This window comes from Apteryx mantelli, chromosome 13, assembly GCF_036417845.1.
Source record: "Apteryx mantelli isolate bAptMan1 chromosome 13, bAptMan1.hap1, whole genome shotgun sequence".
Lineage (NCBI taxonomy): Eukaryota > Metazoa > Chordata > Aves > Apterygiformes > Apterygidae > Apteryx > Apteryx mantelli.
In genome coordinates, this window is record NC_089990.1 from 8,615,354 (window position 1) to 8,636,374 (window position 21,021).

General features: G+C 35.6%; 1 protein-coding gene across 1 annotated transcript in view; it reads right to left on the reverse strand.

Annotated features, from left to right (window-relative positions):
• The window catches only part of DIAPH2 (diaphanous related formin 2), a 293,928-nt gene that overhangs the window by 62,230 nt on the left and 210,677 nt on the right, over nucleotides 1-21,021 (reverse strand). The window contains exon 27 of the mRNA XM_067304122.1: nucleotides 15,291-15,386. Coding sequence (XP_067160223.1) covers nucleotides 15,291-15,386 — 96 coding nt within the window. The remainder of the gene's footprint in view (nucleotides 1-15,290; nucleotides 15,387-21,021) is intronic.

Genomic DNA, 21,021 nt, shown 5'->3' on the forward strand with positions numbered 1-21,021 from the left:
ACGGACAGTGAAGAAACTGCAGGGCGTGGGAGACATGCTGTGGGAACATGGAATATTCCAAGACATAACAAATACGACAAATTCCAGACATCTTTTGATGCTGCAGCTATCTTTATGGGGTTTGCTAATGACTATTCCTGACTAAAGGGGTCAGATGACACCTAAAGGTGCTGAAGGCACTAGACAAAGTAAAAAATTCAAATAGTTATTCCCTATAACTCTGCTAGTTGCAGAGACTTTTGACCATTTAAAGCTTTGCTTTCATGAAAATATCAACAGATCTTTCCAATTCAGGGATGTTAGTCACTGAAAATGATATCAAAGTCATCACTCCTGACATTTGGAGAGCAGGATGCACTCAAAAAAAGAAAAAAAGAAAAATCAGGCACCGGACTAAAACCAAGAGAAGAATTGCTGGAAAGAGGGCATAAATGTAGTGCTCTAAGAGATTTCCAACGGAACATGAGCAATTGCTTAGTAAGAAGCATTACATGTTTTCTGCTTTGTTAGTTGTCCCCCCCTCCAAATACAATAATTTGTTCAATCTAAATTTTACTTTTATTTATGAGAACCTATTGTTATTCATCCTGAAAGAAAATAATACTCCAGGTACTTAAGACAAGGCAAGTCCTGAAACAATCACAGGAAATTACAAAGCACTATTTGCTAAAACTAGAGGAGAAAAAACCCTACAAAGGGTGGCATCTAATGACCTGTATCTAAAAATCTACCAAGGGTAATTCAAAAACAATCCCGAAATTATGCAGGGCCTCAGTGCAAAAGTATAGCCTACACAGACAATTTCAGAAAGCTCTCTGAACATTACCTGCTCCTGCGATATGCCAGCAAAGCGAAAAATAACATGTATGATATTTGGGAAGACAAAGAAAAAAAACAGCACAATATGGTGCATTGAAGCTGTTCAGGATGATTTTACCAACAAATTTGTACACACGTGCATTCTCTCTCTCTTTCACACACAGACACACACACCCTTACTTTGACCCCGTACAGCAAAAGATAATTGTTTCAGTGGATATTTAAACACACAGGTACCCTCGGCAAATGCGCAGCCTTAATCCCAGATGACAAGGTCAGCTACACGTTCTCGTCAGCGCCCATGTACAGGCTCACCCGTACGTGCAGCTGGGCAGGGCACGGCATCCTCCCAAGCACGGCACAGCTCCCTTTTGCTTTATTTCCTTCCCGAAGGCACTTCAATACCTGAGTATTGACACTCAATCTAGTACAAATTGTTTTTATTTCTTCCGTCCTCATGACAGAACTTTATCTTCCATTCTACTTTAAGTGCTCAGAAATACAGAAATTTTTGCAGACCTTTGTCTGTTTGAGTATCTCTGTACAATGAAGAACAATTTCTCCCCAGGTTTTATGTTCCATTACATTGCTTTGTCTTTGATGTTCCATCCTTTCAACTACCTTTCCTAACAGTTAGAGCATTAACAGCAATACAGTTCCAGCAAACTGATAAAACTGCCTTTTAAAAGCTTATACATTCCCCTAAATTCTCTCTTCACTGCTACAAAACTTTCAAGTTATTTAACAACATATTTTAAAACATTTTCTTACATAGTTTAAGCACAACACAGAAATAGATTTAAACTCATTTAAGAGATATGCTGTTACTGCTTTAAAAGAAAATCATAACTGCCTTTGGCGAAGAGATATCATCTTTTTGTGATATGGATATTACTTAGTAACAGGATCTATTGTATTACAGCAGTGAATATTCAAAAGACTCAATAAACATAATTCTAGTTTCCTTCAAAGCGGTTGTCCATTAGCAGAAGAAATGAAACTTTTAGTCAATCTCCCTTTACATTTTTCACTCTAGTAAACAGGATCTAAAAATAAAATATGTTTTTATCTAATTTGCCTTGCAGTGAAATATGTTTACCACTTAGAGAAATTATGAAGCATTTTTCCAATATTTAACAAATCAAAAGTGATAAAATATTTTTGAGGGGTAAATCATCAGATATTGCTTAATTTATTGATAAGGAAGCTATCAAAATAATTCATTTCCAAGTAATTGATTCAACACCTTGCTAGATTTTAATCATGGATAAATAGATTAATGAGTGAATTTAGCTGTGTTCTCAAACCAACTAAATTCAAACTCTAACTAAACCCTATCAAAAGTAATGAAAACCTTTTGAGTCCCTCATTCAATTCTACTTTATCTGCAGTTCCTGCAGAATTTAAAACTACGTAATTTGACAATATAACTTTTATGATTACAGAAGGAAAATGTTGCAATCCCTGAAGTTGGATTATTTCTCCCTCCTTTTTTTACTGCAGAACAAAAATACACTCTCTTGTCTGCTCAGTCTGACTGGCAGCTCCTGTAGACTGCCCTAATGAACCTTTCAGCCCAAGAGCCTTCACACACCCCCTGATAAGCGGTGAACCGAAGTTTCACCTCAGGCATTGTCTCATAAGCCCCCAATAACATGACTGAAGTTCCAAGGTCTCCAGAAAAACCACTGTAAACACTTGAAGACCAGTTCCTGCGGGAATGCTGTCTGTCGAACTGATTATTTTTTATTATGTTATTTTAGAAATCAGTTCACTTAAAAATGCAAAAAACTTAGCACAATAAGCAGACATTTCTCCTATTTCAGTGATGCATCTGTCTTGCTTTGTACTTTAACTTTGTTGGAAGAAATGCAGAAAGGCTGACATTCCACTCTAGTAATATATTCATGAAGTTACAGGCACATAGACACTGTTGTACAATTTTATATACTTATAATTATTTAAATAGAATCCTCTTCAATGACAGAAGAAATATCTAATGCATTAATAGAAAATGTAAGAATAAAATATACACAAATCACACAGAAAATGAGAAGCACAGTAAGTGGAATACAGATCTAAAGTTGTGCTTTAAAAATTTTTGATTGACAAGGTCTTGACGTGCTCCTTCAAATTTAACTTTCCTGCAGCACAACAGTGTAATCTGACAAAGTGCATTGCCATGCAAATGCAGACCTGTAGTCTTTGAAGCCCAATACATTATGAATGAACGACCAAAGAGCTCCAGGCAAAATGCAAAAATCATCGTCATAGAAAACTAGGCAATAACTTGCCAATAGACGAAATATCTTCCCAAACTGATCTGATCCTAAATTCCTAAAAGCATAAAAGTAATTAAATTCTGGCCTAGCCTATATTAGAAAATCTACACCAGAAAAAACATGGTAAAATTTTCCAAATGTCATAAGCTATCAAGATCAAAGTGGGGTTTTGGGCAGTGTACCTCTAATTAACAAAACAATAGTAGCAGAAGTTTCTAGCATAGGAAAAACAAAACAGACTAGATAAATCTTATCTATAACTCTAAGACCAGTTTGCTTCCCAGCTAAACTGCTCCATTTTTTCACAGGGTATTCTTCAGTTCTGTGATATTTTTTGCTGTGTATCACTGACTTCCATTTTTTGATCTCATACTTGTAATACTACTACTCCAGTTCAGTAGCTTTGTCATTCATTACAGTACTCTAAAAGTATCTTAAAAATTGCTCTTGTGCATGAAAATATAGAAGGAACATTGAAGCTTGACCAGGATCATGCGATTTAGAGCATATTTCCATAAGAAATTCTTAATGTTTGACTAGAAATCTTTTATAAAATTTAAGCTAAGTGAGAATTACACAAGTCAATAAACAGAGCAGGAACACTGACAGACAAGTATTTACAAGAGATTGAGTAATTCATATGTACTCAGCTCTCCGGAAAACTGACCTACTGAATGATATATAGAACAAAAAAAAAAAATCCAAACAAAAAATCCTAAAAAGTGACAGTTTCTTCCCTATTGGTGAGACTTCTGAGAAGAAAAATAGTAATACCCTCAAATTAGTCTCAGCTGACCCATCTTTAAAAAGCATTCAACTAACTGATGAAGGTAGCCACTACACAGATGTCACCAAAACAGCGAGAGAATAAATCTCAAAAGGTATAAAAGAAACAACCAAAACACAAAATAAAACAAGATTTCCCTTCTTCTGCAGGAAACAAAATCCTTAAGCTATAAGGAGACAGGAACACGGTCTGCTCTAGAGGGAAAAGGACGCAACATGCAGCCCTTGCCCGGGGTCTGCGACGAGCACAGTACACAGCAGGTCCCATGAGTGCTGCCGTCCCACACAACAGCGCCTGTCCTGGTGTTACTGTCACAGGCCCCTGCATTCGCCCCTCAGGGAGGACTGTCTAGATTAAGCAAATAGCCAGAATGAAGCCATCAAATGAACAATAAATAATTCCACCTGCTTTTATAAATCTACCCGCAGTAACTCTTTAGAAGATTTCTTAAAAGCTCCCCCCCACTTAAACAGCATATTGACAGAAATCAATGCTTTGCTTAAGAATATTATATTGCATACAACCCTTTTCTAAATTCAAAGTGATGCTGTACCTTCTCCAACACATGTCGATAGTTTGAATGTTTCCCTAGAGAGCTGAAAACTGCACAGTTCTGTCTTGTTGGAATATCTCAAATTTTCTTTCCAGGTTTTTCAGTATGCACAAATGCACTGAACTAGGAACACTGCAGAGAGATATTTCTAGTTACACTGTATTCACAGTGCACCATTCCACTGCAAGCCCAAAAAAAATTTACATGCAAATATCCTTTCAGGGTTCTTAAAAGCTCAATAAAATAGGACACTATATAATGCTTTTTAACTTATTTTCTTGATATATATGAGAGACCTTTCTACTCCTTTGACTATGATAAAGAAAATGAACGAAAAAGCAGTTGGGTCTTTGCAGGCAGATAGGAACTGTCCTTTACTACCCTGCAGGTCACCGAGAAGCCAATGTAGTTGCATTAGTGTAGTGGTTCAGTGCCTCCAAACGTCTTCACTGGGCTGGATCAGCCTTGGCCACAGCTAAAGAGAATTCAGAAAACTGACTGGTAGCTGGCTGACTTGACGTTCGGACAAGTGAGCTTGCTTCTACCTACACAAAACTCCGGACTCACCATGTACAGTTTGCTGTATGAAGAACAGACCCTCCATAGAATCAAATTGTTCTAGCACAGATGCTACACCATGGTCTCTTGATCAACTACTACCTTGAGAAAAATCACAAAATTCTAGATTTTCAAGCAGGTATCTTTATTTTAATGGCAATTTTCATGTGCAAAACTCATGGCTGTCATGGAAATTGGAATTCTGAAGTCAAAGGTCTTACTGGCCACCACAAAATCCCCTTGCTTGTCCCCCTGGGGCTTTGTGCAGCCCCAAAATGAAACTCAATCATTAAATCTCTTACAAGCTTTTTTTTTTTTTTTTTTTTAAAGGGCAAGTTGGGAGTATTCCCCATTACAGATTTTCAGATAAAGAGAGATATAATAAAAAACGGTAATACCATTACTACCCTCTTTTATTTCATCACTTATTTGTAATTGAAAAATGAAAAACTATAAATGCATGAATAAGTGACCTGAGACAAAGATGGTATATTCAAGACACCTTGACAAAATTTCTAAGAATTAGAAACTTAAATGAAACAGTAATTGGAGAATAAAGTATTAATCAAAAACAAAGTTGTTGGTGTACAGTATCAAGTTCATATGTAGCATCCTCCCACTCCTTTTTCTTGGCATGCCATTTTTAGAAAGTTTACGTAGCCTCTCCCTTTCTCCAACAGGGACTGCTTTAAGCAGCTATGCCCTCTACATGCCCCTCTGCTGCTGGACACACCCTGGCCCAGATCCTTCATTTATTTAACCTGTCATAGATTATTGAACTAAAAAGACTGATAAGGTGAAAAGAGTTATGGCAATACGCAGCAGTTGAGATTCTGGCTTTTCGCACAACGACGTAACTGCCTAACTACTAACCTGTGCCCAGTGCTGAGACGTGGTATCAGCATTCTGTGGCTAACCACTGCTACTTTGGGTACGCTGACCAGAGAATCTCATTTTCTTTTGATCATGCAACAAGGAAATTACAATTTCCATGCTTTGTCACGCTATGTCATTACCAGTAGGGTGAATATTTACTTTGCAGAGAATAAACTAGTTAAGCTGTTTCAGGCAAGAAGACATTACAGAAAAAGATGTAAAATTGTCAAACTTCTGAAATTCAGGACAACTGCCATTAAGAAACTTGGGACAATCCCTCTGTGATGAGGTTAGAGCACTATCTGAATTCCAAACTACATATTTAGAACAGGATGGAATAGAAAAACATCCCTATCTGCCAAAGAAACCCATCCTGACCTAAACGTATGTCTGGCAAATTAATCAGCTACCAAGTCACACATTGCAAAAAGGCTTTCATGTCCTTCCTTTCCTTTACATTCATTATGCATATATATTAAAATATTAAAGCCAATGTGCACTACCTCAATAAACAGTACTGCAGTTGATAACTGCTCAAACAGTGTTTCACAATAACTGCATGATGACAAAAAAGTGTCACCACTGCCAATAAAAATCAAATGTCCAAATGTAAATTAAATCAGTCCTGCATATCATTCATTAGCACTCACATAGTATGTACACGTGTGCATGCACACCCCTTCTGGGTGTGTAAAAGTAGTTTCTTTAACTTCAGCTGCCACATGCAGATGGGGCCAAACTTTAGCTACCCATCTGCAGAAATGTAGGCCTTAACATGTAGTAAGACGCTCCTCATTAAAACAGAAGTTTTTGGATTCAGTGTGAATTCAGAAATTTAGCCGTGTGGGTGACTTTCAACTTGCACGAGATTCTGTCACACTAACTTGGCAGCTGCCTGCTGGATTACCTCTTTTGAGAGGCTGGTTACTGCACACACTTCTGCTTCTCAGAAAAGCTTTGTTTTCAGTTCTAAAAGTCTACTTCACAAGACAGGACATTCAAAAAGGCTTTTGGAATTCAAAACACGGCTTTTTTAGAGCCTCAGAAACAGCTGTGACAGGTCAGTTCCCAGAAAAAGAAACTCGATAATAAAAGCTGAGCCCTATGGCTGCCTCAGGTATCTGCAGAGTCTGACGATGAACTCTAAAAGACAAAACAACTTTAAAGAAAGGAGTATAACAGTCAGTCCCAGTGTCTGAAGCAACTGCACAGGACTGCGTACTTGTCACATAAGCTCAGACGCTAAATGTGCAAGTTACAGATGTCGTGGGGCTGCAGTATAATTCTCAGTACTTCCACGTGATTCTCGTCATCATTAGGGCAATGTGTCTGACTTCACAAAGAAGCAGACACCACACTACCCCTTAAGTCTCAAAAATTTAGAACTTTATATTTTTGATCTTAGGAAAATTAGATGAATAAAATAACTGTTAATCTTTTTTTAAATTAAAAAGCTTAAAAATATTACACTGAAGGTATCAGAACATTTTATATAATGCTTCTGCAGAACAATTTCCAGAGAATTTTTAATACTGTAATGAAATGTGTTTTTAAACATCTACACTAAGAAAAGGAAGAGACGCATTATTCTCCTTAGCCTTGTGCAAATTATTAATGTTTTGGGTGAATTATGCAAACTCAGATGTAATTAGTAACAATTATATAGCACCATCTTTCTGAAGGACACTTTTCAGAAAGAGTATCACTTTTCATGGCATATTTTCATTCATTCAGATTAAAATCTTATCATGAAAAAAGAATAAAAATGGCAATTAATAATTCAGAATTACACAAAGCAGCAGCAATAGAGTTCACAATAGCACATTTCTGTGTCTTATTCAGCAAACATTTGTAAGTACTTTACCAAAATTACTATATATATATATATATTTGGAGAAATTTCCCACACAGCTTTTTTATATTATAGCCCCATGCATAGAAATACACATGCACAAGCTCTATGCCGACATGTGAACAATCGCATGTGTATCGGGATCACAGAACCAATGCGAAAGACAAACAATCCTCAACACTTTCTCCATAGATGGGTCATCTACACAGGTGAAAACAATTATTCAGATGGATACAGTTCTTGAATTTTTGTTTTTATGCACATATACTTAAGGTTGTGAAGTGTTTTCACAACTTATTCATTCCCTTCATCCCAAAGAATGCTGTCCATCTAAAAAACTAGAAAATCGAGTCCAAGAAGCCTGGAGGTTATATCCAGCTTTAGTTCCTTCTTTCCTCCCTTGTTCATCACCTCTCCTTCACCCTATTGTAAGCAGAACTCTTCCCAAATGCAAAACAAAACCCCTACATACTACAGCTGTTGCTTACATGCTAACCCACTAGAATATGTTATCCAGTATTACTTTAATTACAAAAATCATAAGCCAAAATGCATATATAGTAGAAACAGATTACACAACAAATATCTGTTTTTAAATAGTTTTGGGACTGTTTATGGAGCTCTCTAGACCCAACTAATTTGCTAAGACTAGATTTGAATGGTACTAAAAATAGATTTTCTTTATACAACTCATATTTGTATTTAGCGATAAAAGCAAACTTAAATCTCACAATAATGCCTTGATGGCATAAATGGCAAATTTATTATTGGTGATCCTTATTTAGCTCTTGCTATTACATTTGTGATAATTCTGAAGCATTTAGATGATATGTGTAAGTCTCATTAGTCCATAGTTCTCTGTAAGCACAAATCCTCCATTAAATAATTAAGGTAGCAAAACATGCTTTTAAATATTGAATGTCTCAAGGTAAAACAACAAAAATTAAGAGATGCCAGCTGAATATGGCAATAGAAAGAGTAGTTCTTTAGCATGAGATGTTTAAAAAGATGATGAAATGCATTTAAAGTACATATTGACCTATTTCTTTTTAAACTTGAGACTAGCATTTTGATAGTCTGTAACAGATATTTTTAGCTTCATAACAGATGATGATAAATATGATGACATCCTGTTCCACTGAAAGGCAGCAGTAAGATGACTCAAAAATCATGTTAGTTAAGCACAACTTCTTATTTCTAAAAAGTAACTAGTGCATCTGGGGATTTTTACACTGATAAATATTCTCATCAGCTCACACCCAGATGTAAGCATATCCAAAATCAGTTTATAAAACTGCCATATACAAAATAATTCACAACACTTTCAGTTAAGAAGATATTCTTTGACTGTCTGAAGATTTTTATTTTAGTATGTTTTAGGTAAATAAGGACCATGCGTCTGGAAACCTAACTAACTGTCAAAATTTTATTTGGAATAATCAATGCAAAGGTAAATACAGAAGTTAGATTTCAATTCAAAACAGAGCTATATCTTCAAGCACAAGACTCAAAATTCCTAAAAATATAATTTGGGTTTTTTGAGGGTTAGTAGTCGGATGAACTGTTATGAAATATACACTCCTTTTTTAAGTATGCATTGTTTAATTAAAGGAAGTGTCTGAAAGTAAACTGAAAATTATCAAAAGTCATTAAAAGACAGTAATATTCTATTGCCTCCTTTTTTCTTTTTTAATCTTACTGAAGTTAAACAAGCGGTGGCAGCATTTCAGACAGCTTGCATAAAAGAGTCAAATTAATGTTGAACAAGGCAGGTTTGTTCGTTCTCTCTCTCTCTCTCTCTCTCTCACGGTATACCACTAAAATGGAAATAGCAATGACTATGTAGCAATTCTCAATTAAATCAAGTTCACAAAACAGTTACTAAATTTTGCCTGGTATGCATCTCACTGTTGTGCTGCTTGCTGGTTTGATTTTGATGCATAGTATTAAAAATAATCCAAAACATGCATATTAGCAAACACAGTAAATACTCTGACTATATTGCCTCTTGAAATTTAAAGCAGAAAGAACATGCATTCATATGCCTTAAAGCTATGATTTCCTGGTAGTGAAAGAGTGGCAGATGCTACCATTGCAGTTGCAATATACTGGATATGTAGGAAAGGGCACTAGTAAAAGTTTCTGAAAAAATTAAGTTTAATTCCATGGCAAAAGATTTAGCAGCTTAGCAGAAAGGAAAAACCCTAATAGAACAGTTAGCTTTGTACAGAAATTTACTTAAACTAATATTAGAGCAAAAATATTCCTGAATCAGTCTTTTTTAATAATCTCATACCCCAAGGCTAGAAAGAAAGGTCAGGGATAATTGGAGCAATAGTGCTGCTGGACACACACTTTAAACCGGTACCTGTGATGAATGCCACCTAATACCCTTCTTTGTTAAACTCCTATCCCAGTATTAGCAAACTTGCAGAAAAGCAAGTACATTTTTCAAATGGGAAGTAACATTTCTAGAAACCTATTTCTAATTATTAATATACAGCCTCTACAGGCAAAGCAATCCACTGAAAGTAGAAGGTCCGTAGTTAAAATCCAGTATCTAGAAACAATAAAGATACAATAATAAGGCCTAGGAGAAACAGAAATCGCACTGAAATGTATTTCAAATTGAAAAATCTACAGGTCAAGGTACACATAAAATTACAATGAAAGGAAAAACTGCAGGAGGGGGATAGGGATTCTTTATTATTATTTCTATGACCTGATGACAAAAAGATTCTAATGGAAAAAAAAAATCTATAATTATAATGCAATCCATTAAAATGTAGCTTTTCATTTGCAAGTTCTGCAAACAAGGAAAAGCAAGGAAGCTACACATGTAAAATGAGTTTTGCTTTTCCTAGCCTGCCTGTACACATCCCTCAAACTCTTTTGCGCAGTTGGAAAGCCGTGATGTTGGGCAGTTCCCCATGCCTATGGTTATCATCCTACACGAACAAAGCACAATTCCCTTGCTAGCTGCAGCTCTTACCCATTCGGTCTCTTACTCTTTAAAGATTAAACACACGATCGAGTGAGCACAAATATATGCTATCAAGTATGCCAGCGACCTCTGTAAAAAAAGACTAATTGAATAGACAGGGATTTTTGGCCGAATGACACTCTTCCTGGGGTAGTTGTAGCCTATAGCCACCCAAATGAAAGGATCCCTCCTACGGCCAACCTGCTCCCTCCCGCTAGCAACGGACACATGCCGTTGCAGAAGTTTCTCCTTTAGTAGTTGTGTTTTTTTCCTTTCAGCCAAACCGATCAAGAATGTCACTAGTGGTGATGTTACAGTTTGTTCCTTTGAGTTGAGTTTACTCGGTGAAACCACAGGAAGCAAATATAACACAGGGCAATTTTTTACGGTCTGCTGCTTGTAACCATTCTCTCCCTCTTCAGTTGTTTTCATTTGCAGCGAGTAGGTGCACACAGAATAAGAATGCTTGCAACATGAGACTGAGATCTAGAACACACCCATGGAAAATGTAAGCATGTGAACTTACTGCATTGCTTAAAAAACTGCAAGGAGTAAATAAACAAAACTTATTTTTTCTTCTTGCTAGATTTTCACTTAGAAAAAAAATAAAAACAAAACACAAACCACTGATACTGTGAGAAAGCTAGAACTGATACAGAAATGAAATCTGTGTCCAAATAGCTGGAAAACAACAATTTTTCTTTTCAGCCCATGATGGCTACCAAGACAGCTTCAAGCTCAAAACTTGCTGTACAAGTCTAAGTTCCAAAATAACAGCACTTTTTCCTGTATGTTAAAAATACATGCCAATTTCTGAAACAGTGCAGCAGGCTATGAATAATGTACGAGAAACTCCTATGTAGCGTACCAAGTATAGACAGTGCTATACCACTTGCTGTATGGTTGCCAATCTCAACCGAACAACCCAGCAAGCCCAGAAATCCCCAAACCTCTTCTTTCCATATCTTTTATGTACTTTGTCTTCCTTCCATTGAAACCGAAGAGGCATGCAGTTAAATGCTTAGCAGATCCTCACCACATGAAACTCCTGAGAACACTCAAGGCTTATTTATAGTACTGAAAACTCATTTTCCCTGCAACTTTTTAAAGAGAGATATGAAAATTTGTAAACATCATACCTGTTTTTCTAATACTATAGTTCACTGCTTATAGATGTCATGGTCATATTTTAAAGTGTCTTCTGCCTTTGTAGACAAGTTCTCCTCACTCCTGTTGCAGGGGAGTCACTGCCTACAAACTGGGGTTTCAGTCATCTCACTGGCTCTTGGAGCTGCAGCAAATTTTGCGCAGTCCCCTCTGATCCCTGGGAAGTTTTGTTTGTTTTTTTTTGTCACTGCTGGGTGAAAAATCCCACCTCAAGCTGCAGGTGTTTGGTGCGCTGTTGCAACTCCTTTGCCATCCTCCTCCTCTTCTGCCCCTCTACTCTGCATTCCAGAGCCCTCTCTCCTCCTGGGCATGAACATCACTCCTCCCATAAGAGGGTCCTGCAGAACTTGGTCATTCTCTGCTTAAAGACCCATAACACAGAGACACCATCTCTCAAATTGATATTTCTCAAGATATGGATCAAAACACATTTTGATCAAGGAGTTAAACCAGTACCTCTTGGCTCAATTTTGCTTCGAGTTTTGTGATTTAAGTTACTTGGGTTCATTTCCACACACACCAATAACGAATCATTAACCTTTTTAGCAGCAGGTCAAATAGATTCATTTAAAAAACATAATATTTAAACACGGAAAGGATCATGCAATCAGTTCAGGACTTCTGTTTGAAGAGTGTTTAGCTCCTTTTTTCTTGTTCGCCTGATGGAGTCCAGAACTACATTCCCAAATCTAGAAAGAAGTTGAGATGCTACACCATATCAACACTAGAAGTGTTACTACTGGGATCCTTCCCTAATAGCACAGGGGTCCACAAATATAAAAAGAGCCAGAAATATGGTACCTAAATAGGATTCTGAAGGAAACATGCAAGTTGATAGGACCCTGCAAATTACTAACCTGACATTAACCCCCAAGAGTTCTCCTGTCTAGTGGGGAACAGGAGTTAGAGTGGGCCAGCCTATTTCTACCACGTCCCACAAAGCAATGTAGGAGTTAAATTAAAGCTCCCAATAGGCAAGGCATTGGAAAGAGTCTGCACTGACTGGGCATTAATACTGAAAGGAAAAAAACATTCTCAGATCAACTGTAAAAAAGGACAGGGTTCCTAAGGGCTATTTGTAGCAATGGTCCCACAATGAAAAACTGATGGCAACATTCTGCAGGATGAATGAAGAAAATGCAAACTGGGAGAATAAACAAACATAATCAGATGATACATAATAAAACTTATGGACAGAAAATTATTAGAGCACAATAAAAATAGCTACCAAAGATTTTCGTGCTAGTTTTAAAGTCTTCTTATCTGAAAGGACAGCTTTTTCATCCACAATTTATGATTAATGCAATTAATTTATGTAGGACTAGTAATGAATATCACCAAAAATTCAGCCTTCTGCAGCCTCTTATTCCTTAGAAAAAGCATCCAGGCAGAAACAGAACACTTGATTTATATTGAAAGAGCCTTCTCATTTTCAAGTGTACAAAATTTCTGCTCTGTTGTATTACATCTGAACAATGCTACACTTAAATGTAGAGTGAAAGTATTTTTATGTACATCTATGAGATATGTGAAAGAGTTTAAAGGAAGTGAAAGCTGTTGTGTACAAGTGATTTGGATTTCAAAGAAAATGGCAGAATTCATGTGGAAAAAATTCAGAAGAGTGAGATAAAAGGTATTAGGCTTTCAATGTGCTCCACTAAAAATGAACATGGAAATACATGAACATGGAACTGATTGACAAAACTTCTATTGCTGAGGTCCATGGTCTTAGGTCTATGATCTTTTCTTGATTTTTTTTTCCTTTGATTCACTGCATAACTTCTACTTGCAAAATGATGATGATTGAGGTTTAATGGAAATTCAAGAAAAAAGAAGGTTAAATTTTCTAGAAGTTAAATTCAGTGATCATTAAAAAAGTGTACTAACCAAATATCCTTAGAAAAACATCCTATCAAAATACAAAGAATAGTACTGACTGTTCTAAAGCTTGCACTTTCAGGCTGCCCTACGATAAAATAATGAGATCCAATTTGGGGTATGATAGTAAAGAGAAATGAAGAACTGAACTAAGATGATCTTATGGTATCTCATTTACTATGGAAAGGAATAAAAAACTTCTTTGATAGGGCTACTTATATAGCAAGTACTGTTGGGAGTTTTTACAGCTCTGATACACTGTGTCAACTTTATATAAGGACCACATTAAAATTTAGTGTTATAGATGTAGCATAAACAAAGCATCTGGTACAAGGGATATATTTTGTCCCATTTTTAGTTATAAACTATAAAAACTTGAACAAATGGGGCAATATTAGTTCTTTCAGTTCTGAGCTGAGAGCAGAAAGAAGCTCTGAAGAATGATATCGGAAGTGTAGCACAATTCATTTCCTAGTAGGAATGAACCATGTAATGTATTTCACATTTTTTCAAGCAAAATCAGGCATACGCCAAATTAGAAGTAATTTAGTTAAAGTTATATGCTATCTTTGCTAACTAGATGAAAGAGGATGGTAGATTTTGCTTTTATTAAAAAAAAAAAAAAAGAGTCAACCCCAGCTTATTGGATATGAGGTAGATATACTTGGCTATTTCATAAAATAACAAGATACCATTTTTTTCAAACCTTCAGCAGCATATATTTGACATATTAGCATTTGATTTTATGCCAAATAACTATAACTTTCAACAGTTTTATTTTTTAAGATTTTTTTTTGGCTGTAAGATATGTTTTAAACGAAAAAATTTGAAAATACAGTATACTATCATAAACTTTAATAAAAGATAAGTGCACAGTAAACACAATTTACGAATTGTGCGCAACTGACATATTGTAAGGGAAGGAGGAAGTGAAGGCTGAAACTGCAGTTGCTGAGCCCTGTCTCAAATTTTCTCATCAAAATCAAACCTGCAGGAAGCAGTAATTGTTCAGACTACATCCGTACAATACTATTGCCTCAAGAAAATGCAGCTACTTCATTGTAATTTGGCTTTTATGACTACACACAGTATAGTTTCTAACCAAACCAGAACATGCCCACAACCAGTGCTTGAAAACGACTATCAGCTATATGCTTAAATTCTTACTGGTGTTAAGAAGCTAATGTTTTTCACAGCGTCATCTATGTCAAACTAATTATACCTACAATTTTAAAGATTAGGATGAATATACATGCACTCAAACTGCAGTGACTTTTTAAAATGCCATTTAAAACACAACAAGAACTCCTGGTATAATATTTTTGGAGTTTATAGTTAACTGAAGATACTGCTATCAGGTAAAAAATTTGTGATCACAAAGAAACAGCCCGCTGAGATTTCACAGTAGCTCAATGACCAACTTTCAGTGAAAATTGTTGCAAGTCTTTGCAAAAAAGCTTTTGCCTTCACACTTCCAATACTTGCATTCCTACTCAATTCAAAACTAAGTTTTTGGGGGGGTGTGTTCTCCTTACCCTGGCTTCTTGGTGTCCGTTTCCTGCGATCCCTGAATGCTGCTCCCGACTGCAAGGCCTCAAGCAGATTATCCATCACTCCTGTCTCATCACCCTCTGAAAACAGGAGAAAAATAAAATTAATTTCAGTGCAATTGAAGTCAGACTATGGAAGAGGGGGGAAAAAAAAAAAAGTTGTGCCAGATTTACATAACACTTCCAAATAAGAGCCATATATGTTTTAATATAATGGATGCTGTCAGTTCTTCAGTTATCACTGTCTGTTCTGTGTATGATGCTCTGTTAAGCAAAATTGATGCCAATCCTACTGTTCTTTCAACTTAAGAGATGTTATCTTGTGCATTATTGATGACAACTTCAGTATGCAGGTGGACAGCGGCTGATGAATGACTGCTGTTTCACTGTTAAAATTCCTATGTCTTTCCTGAAGTAGAAGCAGGTCTTTTTATTTTTTTATTTTTATTTTTTAATTTAATCAATACACGTGGAAAATCTGATGAAGCTGAATGGCACAAAGTTAAATTTTGTAGCACTGCAAATATTTTAAACATTGCCTCTTACTTTTATGATGCCTTAAATCCTTAAAACATTTCTTTTCTTTGAATCTTACTTTTTATCTATTCCATATGCCAAGTTACATATGATATGTACTACATGGCTACGTGTATACCAATATACCATGGATTTTCTTCAGTTAAGGTAAGGAAAGAAAGAAGGGAAAAAATCCTTCAGTGGAAGTCAATGACATAACATTTCTTAAAAGCTGAATGATATTTCTGCTAAAACCTTCTCTTTTTTTTTTTCATATGCAAGCTAACCTGTAGCCCTTAAACTGCTGGACTTTACAGAGTATTATGCAAAGCTGAGTAGAAAGACTATTTTTTCTGTATTTAAGTCTTTAACTTTCTTTGTGTTTCAGGCTGTTCTGTTAATAACAGCTGATAGCAGCATGCACCAATACAAGAAATAGAGGCCAAAGTACTGCCATACATTACAAAACTATTGGTGAACGACTCTTGTTATGCTCACATATCTATATAAAAACACAAAGTTAAATATAGACCAGACTCAACAGGTGGGAGGTGGACATTTTATTCACATCTCTGGGACTTCAAGTTAATATAAATTTCCCCAGAGTGGGATGATAATTACTTTATGCAAAAGACTTGCATTTTGGTAAAGCACTTCTACCTGACTCATACAAGAAGTGTAGGAGGCTTACAGTACATTCAAGAGATCCAACTCTCAAATATTCAAGTTAAAAAGCAGTTTGACGTAATGGAGAATTTATATTTATGTATTTATATTTATTGGGCCACATCCAATTGTAAAACAGTGCCTGATTCGGATTTCTACATGATGATCACCAGTAGAACTACCTTGTAAATTTAAGTTATATATAATGGTTTAAACTACACTGATGTATAATAAGCAACATATAATAGAGTTATCTTCAGGGTAACATAAAAGAGAGCAGAGCAAAAGCAGCAAGCAGCAGAAGACGATGAAGTACTAGTTATAATTAGATTCCATCTAAAACCCTTAAAAAAAAGCTTTAAGCTCATGCAAAATAAATAAGTAAAATTAGGCTCTCTAGTTTCACACTCAAATATACAAAGCCAGAATCTGGTCTAAAGCATACCCATAATTATTTTGCCATGTTCCTTATTGTACATATGGTTATTCATTGATTTATTTTTGGTTTTGCATTAAATCTGTTTTCTAAATCAAAGATCTGTGCATACACCATGATCAAACCAACACACTCCAAGTTGGTCTGAAATTTAATGAGTAGTAAGTATGACTGTAATACATATAAAGGTAGTTAACATGTTGGAATATTTTATGCTTAGAAAAATTACATCTTTCAACATTAATTACAGTTGGTAGAGTTTATTTAAAAAGACAAAATTCCTTAAATAGTTCATTAATGTTTATGCAGCTTTCCATTTCTTTTCTGCTGAGTGTGCTATTCTACCTACTAATTGCTAAAAAACATCATATTTTTGGAATTCCAAAAGATACAATATAGAAAGAGACATGAATTAAGGAAACTATGGAGCATAGTACACAGATTTTTAACTCTTCAAAGTAAAACTTACAATACAGCTGATCTCAACATTGCATCTTAATCAAAGCCATCAGGTGATTAAATGGGAACTGGACAGAGAATTGCATTTTTAGTCAGCCTTCATTAAAATTCTTAAAAAATATTCAATAGAAACTTTAGCCCTTCCCAACAGTTCGTGTTGAGGTATTTAAGATATTTACAGTTATCTTCTTGATTTGCTGTTTTGGTTTTTATACTTTCTACAGCAACACTTAGACACAAATCAGAAACAAAGCCAGAACAAGTTTCTAAACTGAGAAACTTATTTCCAACAGAAATGGTCAGTGGAAATACAACATAAACTCATATTTCTCTTTTAGATATCTGCCACTGCACACAAGAATAGGTGTTTGACCTGGCACAAATCATTTCCCCTCCCCATTCTTTCTTTCCCAAGTTGGTCCCAAGCATTACATGGAGACAGCAAGAATACCCATGTATGCAAAAAACACTTTGCAAGGGCTTTTCCATTTTATGACTAGCTCTCTAAAGCCTTTGGTTAGGCCTAGCAAGGAGCCAGATTCACTATAGGTATTAAATGCAACTGGAAAGGCAAAAATTTTTCATAATCATTAACTGGTGTGATGTCTACAGGTCTGCCTTGTTTTCATTTGTATTTCACACTAATATTCTACTGCGGATTTGTTTTAGCCTATGCAGTCAATTTTGAAAATAGGCACATTTTTAGGAGGTTACAGTAAGACTCATCCTCTCACAGGTCCCACAACTCTCCACTTCTGCCAGTCTTATGAAACTGATTGTGGCCACTCGCAATGATAACAACGAGAACAAAAATAAGTTACTACTTCTGTAGAATAATCATATCATTTGTTATACTGCTGAGAAGCCCTCAGCCAGCTAAGAGGCTCAGACAGAAAAAAGAATGATACAGTGAATGAACAGAGCCACACTTGAGATGATCAGGCAACTGTAAGATTGGGGGAACTAAACCTGATCGTCATTTTTGACCAGTACTAGGGAAGAGAATAGAAGAAGGCAAAAAGAAAATGAAATTAAAATGGGCCATAACATGAAAGCGTGTGGAAAAGACTGGCACTAGCTGCATCCACTTATGAATGCTTCCGAGGAATAGACGTATGCTGTGGATAAAGGCAATACCCTAGATTCTAGGCTTTGTTTTATAAATAAAAACACAGTATAGATGAACTGATCATAAAAAAATCTGACCACAGATGTTAAAGGTTTACTATGCTACATGAAAAGCAAACATAGAAAAAGAAAAAAAAAAACCATATATATATATATATATATATATATATATATAAAAATACAAAAATATGGGGGAAAAAGCGTAACAGTGTTCACCTGGTAGCATGCAAGGCCTTTAGGACAAATTTTTGAAGAAAGAATAATTAGACACAGAAAGATAACAGAATATGAGATTAGAAGAACATTTTAGGTCTTCCAGAGACAATAGATTAAATTTATACTTTCTGTAATATGATACATTGCACTTTATTTGCCTAGAGAAGTTCTCTCTCATTTATCTAGTCTTCAGCATTTGATGTAATGGCATATTAAATTATTAGTGAAAGCTGGAAAAAATGGTCATTAGTAAGAGATCTAGCTGGCTGAGTAACAACAAAAGGTTGGAAGGAAGCTTTAACACTTGAGAGCTCACAACAGAAAATCTCCCCAAACCTCTCCTTAATTTAATATTCTAATTAGAGAATTTGGCATACTAACAGATGACATACAAATGGGAAATATTAACTTTTCAGAAGATCAGGACTTGCATAAGTCTTGGAATAACACAATAAATTAAAATAACAGTAATAAAATGGTCATGCATAACTTCAGGTGCAAGCCATGAGTTCTTCATCAGGAAATGACCGACAACTTCAGCGTAAAGAGCTGACCAAAGCAACAGCGGAGAATGACCACTCCGATCAGTCTGTTATGATGGGGGCGGGGGGCCACAGAACACTCTCTATTTACAGTAATAATCAAGAATGACTAATGCAATTTTATGAAACACCAGTAAGATTTGATTTAAGACATGGTATACGAGTTTGGTCACTGCATTCACAGGAGACGAATCAAAACTGGAAAAGCCTTTATAATAACTAGGGGACGGGATTCAAATGAGAAGTGCCTAAGGCAATCTGATTTCTTTAGGCTACATGAAACAATCACTGAAAAGACACATGATGAGTGATTCGAAGCATAGCAGGAGATTACCTTCCAAGAGAGAAAACAGAGAAAAAGGGCAACTTAAGCTTACAGGCAGTTTTGGTGCAGCAACAAATAGCCACAAACTGGCAAAGGAAAACATTTAGGCTGAGAGTTAGAGGGAGCATCTTTGCCATCAAAAATGATGCTCTAGAACATATTCCCAAATAAGACTGGGGGGATAAAGTCTAAAGACATTAAGGATGATACAAAAAGAATTCTGAAAGGAATTATGTGATATAGCACATGGGAGATCAGGGAGGGGAGTCGCACGACCTGCTCAAACCATTGAGCCTAAAGCAGCAATCTGCAGCTTCTTTTTGATGGAGTAACTTTAAAATTGGTGAATGACAAAAGGGTGAATGACAGTGCAAGAAGCAGCCAATTAATGGCACTTATGCTGCTGTGTGAGTTACAGAATAAAGAAAATACACAATTCCTGAATATCTGTAATTGGAAACTAAGCCCACTTAGCACTTTTGAGCAAGTGCTTTTATTTTCAAATGTCTTGTAGTGCAGATATGACCTTTAAATTTATGAGGAAGAGTTTCCTTCCAAAAGACAAATAATTGTCTGTTTATACTATATATCAAACCAAATATATATTAGAAAATACATGATCAAGTAAGACTAGACTGTTTTAATTTTTCTTCATATAATACACTGAATTCAAAACATTACAATCCATTAGCTATTTATTTCTAATTTAAAGTACTCTGCAAGAAAGTAAACATCAGACAGGAACAAAGCATATAATCTATTTCCAGAATATTATTTTTAAATTTCACTTTTCCAAAGATAGATAATCTGTCCTCAACTCAAGCTGTTCTCCTTTATATTTTATGCATCAACAAATAGTACATGGAAATGGAATGGCAATATTAACTTTACATTTGCAAATGTTTATAGAAACAAAGCCAGGAAATAAACATTAAAAAAAATAAAAGTAAAATTGATTTAAATGTGCCTTTGCATGTGCTATATTATCTCAGGACAGAGTGTTCCTACACAGTTCCTTAAGCCGTCCTTTATAAAATAGAAAATCAAGATCAAAATCAATGAATGAAGGACTAAATGTTTCAAGCATGCTTTTAGGCAAGTCCTATCATCACTAACTGGGTCTCCTTCCCCCTTGTATGTGCATTTAACTTTTTTAAATGTCACTTTCCTTACATGGAATTCTCTCTTCCACAGTTAATTAAGACAGAAAACATTAAGACAACAAGATGCTTTGCTTTTCTGCGTGTCTCACTGTTGCTTGTACTCACTGTGCAAGAGTTAGGGTAAAAACAGTTCAAGCAGTTCACACAGATCAGAGATAGTACTCATCAAGCATTTCAGGGTTTTTAACCAACACAAAAAACTATATGAAGCTGACATTTAATATACCTCTGGAGCACAGCAAAGTGATTTCTAAAAATAATTAAT